Source organism: Pezoporus occidentalis, unplaced genomic scaffold (genome assembly GCF_034315485.1).
Source record: "Pezoporus occidentalis ecotype Australia unplaced genomic scaffold, CSIRO_AGI_Poc_V1 ctg1526, whole genome shotgun sequence".
Taxonomy (NCBI): Eukaryota; Metazoa; Chordata; class Aves; order Psittaciformes; family Psittacidae; genus Pezoporus; species Pezoporus occidentalis.
This window is the reverse complement of record NW_026913346.1, coordinates 1-7,761: the sequence shown is the minus strand read 5'-3', so window position 1 is coordinate 7,761 and position 7,761 is coordinate 1. Positions and strand designations below refer to the sequence as shown.

At 63.6% G+C, this 7,761-nt stretch overlaps 1 protein-coding gene across 1 annotated transcript; it reads right to left on the bottom strand.

Annotated features, from left to right (window-relative positions):
- Window positions 1–1,306: 1,306 nt before the first annotated feature.
- Window positions 1,307–7,584, bottom strand: LOC134159899 (extended synaptotagmin-1-like). Its single transcript, XM_062611363.1, has 6 exons — window positions 7,436–7,584; window positions 6,974–7,069; window positions 5,170–5,301; window positions 2,796–2,901; window positions 1,574–1,623; window positions 1,307–1,490 (listed from the first exon to the last, which is right to left on the bottom strand). The coding sequence occupies exons 1-6, from the start codon at window positions 7,507–7,509 to the stop codon at window positions 1,457–1,459; spliced, it is 492 nt and encodes a 163-aa protein (XP_062467347.1). The 5' UTR covers window positions 7,510–7,584; the 3' UTR covers window positions 1,307–1,456.
- Window positions 7,585–7,761: the final 177 nt, after the last annotated feature.

Here is a 7,761-nt window from a genome sequence, read left to right as displayed (position 1 = left end):
TTAATGAAGGCCGCATTATTCATGAGGGGGCGGAACCAGCCCAGGCCACGCCCCCTTTTCCGGAGGCTGATTTGCCTTTAGATGGGCACAGAGCGGGACCGGGGGGGGGTTTGGGGGGGGGGGTGGGGGGGGGGTGACATCACGTTATCCCATGGGAAGCATCCCATGACCCCCCCCCCATGGGTACCACCCCTATTGACACCTCTTTGCGGGCGGGCACATCCCATTGCCCCCCACATAGGGACCATAAAGGGTACCCCATAAGGGCCCCCCCCCGAATACATGGGGAGGGGGTGCACATCCCATTGCCCCCCATAGAGGACTATAAGGGGTACCCAATAAAGACACCCCCCCCCCCCCCCCCCCCCCCCCCCCATGAATACATGGATGTTTTGGGGGGGGGGGGTAACGACATCCCATTGCCCCCCATAGGGGACTATAAGGGGTACCCAATAAGGACACCCCCCCCCCCCCCCCCCCATTGTGGTAATGGTTTGGTCCACCCCCCCCCCCCACATAGGGGACTATAAGGGGTACTCAATAAGGACACACACACCCCCCCCCCCCACACCCCCCCCCATTAATACATGGATGTTGTTGGGGGGAGAACGACATCCCATTGCCCCCCATAGGGGACTATAAGGGGTACTCAATAAGGACACACCCCCCCCCCCCCCCCCCCCCCCCAATGAATACATGGATGTTGTTGGGGGGGGGGATAAGGACACACCCCCCCACACACACACCCCCCCCCCCACACCCCCCCCACCCCCCCCCCCCCCCCCCCCCCCCCCCCCCCCCCACCCCCCCCCCCCCCCCACCCCCCCCCCCCCCCCCCCCCCCCCCAATGAATACATGGATGTTGTTGGGGGGGGAACGACATCCCATTGCCCTCCATAGGGGACCATAAGGGGTACCCCATAAGGGATACCCCCCCCCCCCCCCGCACACTGAATACATGGTGGGGTGTGGGGGGCACATCCCATTTCCCCCCCCATAGGGACCATAAAGAGTACCCCATAAGGGACCCCACCCACTGAATACATGGGGGGGGGGGAGGGGGGTGGGGGCACATCCCATTGCCCCCCCCATAGGGACCATAAAGGGTACCCCATAAGGGACACCACCCACTCAATACATGGGGGGGGCACACACAGCACAGACCCCATCATCGCTTCCATCCTTTATTAGCGCTATGGGGGGCACACTGGCTGCAGTGGGGCGAGGGGGGGGCACAGCGCTGGCATCGAATGAGAGCGTGTCCGGGTGGGCAGAAGGCACGAGGTCCATAACAGTCTATGGGGGAGGAGGGGGGCTCATCCTGACCCCCCCGGCGCATCTTTGGTCAGTGCAGTGCAGGCAGTGGGGGGGGGGCAGCAGGACAATGTGGGGGGGTCCAGGCCCCTGTTCCTGCTGCCCCCCAGGCACAGCGGGATCTGGGGGGTGTGGGGGGGCTTTAGGGGCCGCTCCGAGCATCCTGGAGGTTGTACCTGGGCACAGAGAGGGGTGATGGGGGGGGGGGGGCACACATGGAACCCCCCGCCCCCAGTACAGAGACCCCCCCCCAGCTCACCAATGGGGCCTCCCCTCAGAGAGATCCACTTGGGACAGGTCCAGATAGAGCTGGGGACAGGAGCGGCTCAATGGGGATCAATGGGGATCAATGGGGTTCAATGGGGACCAACAGGGATCAATGGGGATCAATGGGGATCAACAGGGATCAATGGGGTTCAATGGGGACCAACAGGGATCAATGGGGATCAATGGGGATCAACAGGGATCAATGGGGTTCAATGGGGATCAATAGGGATCAATGGGGATCAATAGGGATCAGTGGGGTTCAATGGGGATCAATAGGGATCAATGGGGATCAATGGGGATCAGTGGGGATCAACAGGGATCAATGGGGATCAATAGGGATCAATGGGGATCAGTGGGGATCAACAGGGATCAATGGGGACCAATAGGGATCAATGGGGATCAATGGGGATCAATGGGGTTCAATGGGGATCAATAGGGATCAATGGGGATCAATAGGGATCAGTGGGGATCAATAGGGCTCAACAGGGATCAATGGGGCTCAATGGGGCTCAAAAGGGATCAATGGGGCTCAATAGGGATCAACGGAATCAATGGAGATCAATGGGGCTCAATGGAGATCAATGGGGATCAATGGGGCTCAATGGGGCTCAATGGAGATCAATAGGGCTCAACGGGGATCAATACGGATCAATGGGGCTCAACAGGGATCAACGGGGATCAATAAGGCTCAATGGGGATCAATACGGATCAATGGGGCTCAACAGGGATCAATGGGGATCAATAAGGCTCAATGGGGATCAATACGGATCAATGGGGCTCAACAGGGATCAATGGGGCTCAATAGGGCTCAATGGGGATCAATGGGGCTCAACAGGGATCAATGGGGCTCAATAGGGCTCAATGGGGCTCAACAGGGATCAATGGGGCTCAACAGGGATCAATGGGGATCAATAGGGCTCAATGGGGATCAATGGGGATCAACAGGGATCAATGGGGATCAACAGGGATGAACAGGGATCAACGGGGCTCAACAGGAACCAATGGGGCTCAATAGGAATCACTGGGGCTGAAAGGGCTCAATGGGGATCAATAGAGATCAGTCAGGCTCAAGGGGGATCAATGGGGTTCAATGGGGCTCAATGGGGCTCAATGGGCTCAATGGGGCTCAATGGGGCTCAATGGGCTCAATGGGGCTCAATGGGGCTCAATGGGGCTCAATGGGGCTCAATGGGGCTCAGTGGGCACCCTCGTACCTTGCCCAGCACCTCCTTGTCCCGGGCCATGAAGGATGGGCAGGATTTGACCTGAGCCTCGAGCGTGCGGCGGGAGGCGTCCTCCAGGGACAGGTCCCACTCGAACCTGGGGACGGGGCCAGACGGGGCTGTGGGGCCACATGGGACCCTATGGGGCTGTGCGGGACCCTATGGGGCTGTGCGGGACCCTATGGGGCTGTGCGGGACCCTATGGGGCTGTGCAGGACCCTATGGGGCTGTGCGGGACCCTATGGGGCTCTATGGGACCCTATGGGGCTGTGCGGGACCCTATGGGGCTCTATGGGACCCTATGGGGCTGTGCGGGACCCTATGGGGCTGTGCGGGACCCTATGGGGCTCTATGGGACCCTATGGGGCTGTGCGGGACCCTATGGGGCTGTGCGGGACCCTATGGGGCTGTGCGGGACCCTACGGGGCTCTATGGGACCCTACGGGGCTGTGCGGGACCCTATGGGGCTGTGCGGGACCCTATGGGGCTGTGAGGGACCCTATGGGGCTGTGCGGGACCCTATGGGGCTCTATGGGACCCTATGGGGCTGTGAGGGACCCTATGGGGCTGTGCGGGACCCTATGGGGCTGTGCGGGACCCTATGGGGCTCTATGGTACCCTATGGGGCTGTGCGGGACCCTCTGGGGCTCTATGGGACCCTCTGGGGCTCTATGGGACCCTATGGGGCTGTGCGGGACCCTATGGCGCTGTGCGGGACCCTATGGGGCTGTACTGAGCTGTATGGGGCTGCACTGGACCACATGAGCCCATACAGAGTCCCGTATGTCTGGTTCCATGCTGCCTGGGACCATATGGGGCTGGACTGGGTTGTACGGGACTCTATGGGGCTGTACGGAACGATATGGGGCTGGTGCCGCGTTGTACGTGCCCGTATGGAGCTGTACTGAGCTGTATGGCACCCTATGGGGCTGTATGGGACAGTACAGGACAGTATGGGAGCATCTGGGGCTGCACTGGATCACATTGGTCCCTATGGGGCCGCACTGGATCACATTGTTCTCTATGGGGCCACACTGGATCACATTGTTCTCTATGGGGCCACACTGGATCACATTGTTCTCTATGGGGCCACACTGGATCACATTGTTCTCTATGGGGCCACACTGGATCACTTTGGTCCCTATGGGTCCGCACTGGATCACACTGCATCCTATGGGGCCGCACTGGATCACATTGTTCTGTATGGGGCCGCACTGGACCACATTGGACCCTATGGGGCTGCGCTGGTCCCTATGGGTCTGCACTGCTCCCTATGGGTCCCCACTGGATCACACTGCATCCTATGGGGCCGCACTGGACCACATTGGACCCTACGGGGCTGCGCTGGTCCCTGTGGGTCCACACTGGATCACACTGCATCCTATGGGGCCGCACTGGATCACACTGCATCCTATGGGGCCACACTGGATGACAGTGTTCTCTATGGGGCTGCACTGGACCACATTGGTCCCTATGGGTCCGCACTGGATCACACTGCATCTAATGGGGCCACACTGGATCACATTGTTCCTTAAGGGGCCGCACTGGATCATGTTGCATTCTATGGGGCCACACTGGATCACATTGTTCTCTATGGGGCTGCACTGGATCACACTGCATCCTATGGGGCCGCACTGGATCACATTGTTCTCTATGGGGCCACACTGGATCACTTTGGTCCCTATGGGGCCGCACTGGATCACATTGTTCTCTATGGGGCCGCACTGGACCACATTGGACCCTACGGGTCCACACTGGATCACACTGCATCCTATGGGGCCACACTGGATCACATTGTTCTCTATGGGGCCGCACTGGACCACACTGGACCCTACGGGGCTGCACTGGTCCCTATGGGTCCGCACTGGATCACACTGCATCCTATGGAGCCACACTGGATGACAGTGTTCTCTGTGGGGCTGCACTGGACCACATTGGACCCTACGGGGCTGCACTGGTCCCTATGGGTCCATACTGTATCACACTGCATCCTATGGGGCCACACTGGATGACAGTGTTCTCTATGGGGCCGCACTGGATCACATTGGACCCTACGGGGCTGCACTGGTCCCTATGGGGCTGCACTGGTCCCTATGGGTCCGCACTGGATCACACTGCATCCTATGGGGCCACACTGGATGACAGTGTTCTCTATGGGGCCGCACTGGACCACATTGGACCCTACGGGGCTGCGCTGGTCCCTATGGGTCCGCACTGGATCACACTGCATCCTATGGGGCCGCACTGGATCACACTGCATCCTATGGGGCCGCACTGGATCACATTGTTCTCTATGGGGCCGCACTGGTCCCTGTGGGTCCGCACTGGTGCCCATGGCCCCTGTGGGTCCCCATGGCCCCCCCACCTCTCGTTGAAGTCGGGGTCCAGGGTCCTCCTCTGGGCGCTCGTTTTCCTCTTGGCGCCGCGGCCGCGCTCCGGGAGCAGCAGCAGGGACACGAAGGGGTCGGGGGGCTCCTTCCCCACCGGCCGCAGGCTCCTGGGGGGGTTGGGATGGGGGGGTTGGGATGGGGGGGTTGGGATGGGGGGGGTTGGGATGAGGGGGTTGGGATGGGGGGGGTTGGGATGAGGGGGGTTGGGATTGGGATGAGGGGGTTGGGATGGGGGGGGTTGGGATGGGGGGGTTGGGATGGGGGGGGTTGGGATGGGGGGTGGGGGGTAGGGATGGTTGGGAGGGGGGGGGTTGGGATGGGGGGGTTGGGATGAGGGGGGTTTGGGATGAGGGGGGTTGGGATGGGGGGGGGGGGAGGGGGTTGGGATGGGGGGGGGTTGGGATGGGGGGGGTTGGGATGGGGGGTTCCGGGATAATGGGGGGGGGGGGGTAGAAGGGGGGACTGGGATGAAGGGGGGGGTTGGGATGGGGGGGGTTGGGATGGGGGGGTTGGGATGGGGGGGTTGGGATGGGGGGGTTGGGATGGGGGGGTTGGGATGGGGGGGTTGGGATGAGGGGGGTTGGGATGGGGGGGTTGGGATGGGGGGGGTGGGATGTGGGGGTTGGGATGGGGGGGGTTGGGATGGGGGGGTTGGGATGGGGGGGTTGGGATGGGGGGGGGGGGGGTTGGAAGGGGGGGTTGGGATGGGGGGGGTTGGGATGAGGGGGGGTTGGGATGGGGGGGGGTTGGGATGGGGGGGTTGGGATGGGGGGGTTGGGATGAGGGGGGTTGGGATGAGGGGGGTTGGGATGGGGGGGTTGGGATGGGGGGGTTTGGGATGGGGGGGTTGGGATGGGGGGGTTGGGATGGGGGGGTTGGGATGGGGGGGTTGGGATTTGGGATGGGGGGGGTTGGGATCCATTGGGATGGGGGGGGTTGGGATGGGGGGGTTGGGATGGGGGGGGGGGATGGGGGGGGTTGGGATGGGGGGGTAGGGATTGGGGGGGGTCGGAAGGGGGGTGTCAAATGAGGGGGGGGGGTTGGGATGGGGGGGTTGGGATGAGGGGGGTTGGGATGGGGGGGGTTGGGATGGGGGGGGTTGGGATGAGGGGGTTGGGATGAGGGGGTTGGGATGGGGGGGTTGGGATGAGGGGGGTTGGGATGGGGGGGTTGGGATGGGGGGGTTGGGATGAGGGGTTGGGATGAGGGGTTGGGATGGGGGGGTTGGGATGGGGTTGGGATGGGGGGGTTGGGATGGGGGGGGTTGGGATGGGGGGTTCCCGCCACTGATCTGGTTCGAATGGGGTGGGGTTGGGGTGGAGGGGGTTGGGATGGGGGGGTTGGGGTATGGGGGGGTTGGATGGGGGGGGGTTGGGATGGGGGGGTTGGGATGGGGGGGGGGATGGGGGGGTTGGGATGGGGGGGGTTGGGATGGGGGGGTTGGGGGGGTTGATGGGGGGGGGTTGGGATGGGGGGGGTTGGGAGTGGGGGGTTGGGATGGGGGGGGTTGCGATGATGGGGTGGGGAGGGGGGGGTTGGGATGGGGGGGGGATTGGGATGGGGGGGGGTTGGGATGGGGGGGTTGGGATGGGGGGGTTGGGATGGGGGGGGTTGGGATGGGGGGGTTGGGATGAGGGGGGTTGGGATGGGGGGGTTGGGATGGGGGGGGTTGGGATGAGGGGGGTTGGGATGGGGGGGTTGGGATGGGGGGGGTGGGATGGGGGGGTTGGGATGAGGGGGGCACAAACCCCGCCCCCCCTGTCCCCCCCCATCGCCCACCTGCAGGCGTGGACGATGGCCACGAGCTTGTGCCCATCCCCGTGGTACCAGAGCGAGAGCTGGAGCCGGCCCGGCCCGGGCTCGGCATCGGGGGCGCTGGGGGGGGGCAGAGGGTGAGCACCCCCCAAACAGCCAGCATGGGGGGGGGGGCACCCATAGGGACCCCCCAGCATCAGCCATGGGGGGGGGCACCCATAGGGACCCCCCAGCATCAGCCATGGACCCCCCCTCCAGCATCAGCCATGGGGGGGGGGGGCACCCATAGGGACCCATAGGGACCCCCCAGCATCAGCCATGGGGGGGGGGGAACCCATAGGGACCCCCCCAGCATCAGCCATGGGGGGGGGCACCCATAGGGACCCCCCCAGCATCAGCCATGGGGGGGCACCCATAGGGACCCCTCCAGCATCAGCCATGGGGGGGCACCCATAGGGGATGCTGCGGGGGGGGGGGGGTCCCTACCTGTCCGTGGGGAGCAGGCGATGCCGCAGCCCCCCCGGGCTGCTCTGCTCATCCCCCCCCACCGGCTCCTCCATGGGTTGGGGGGCAGCGGCCCCCCCCGCGCTGGCCTCTGCCTGCAGCGACACCAGGACCTGGGGGGCAATGGGGGGTCCATTATGGGGTTAATGGGGGCTCATAGGGGGTTAATGGGGAGGTTCCATTATGAGGTTAATGGGGGCTCATAGGGGGTTAAGGAGGGGTCTCATTATGGGGTTACTGGGGGGTCCCATTATGGAGTTACTGGGGGGCTCATAGGGGATTAGGTGGGGGGTCTCATTATAGGGTTA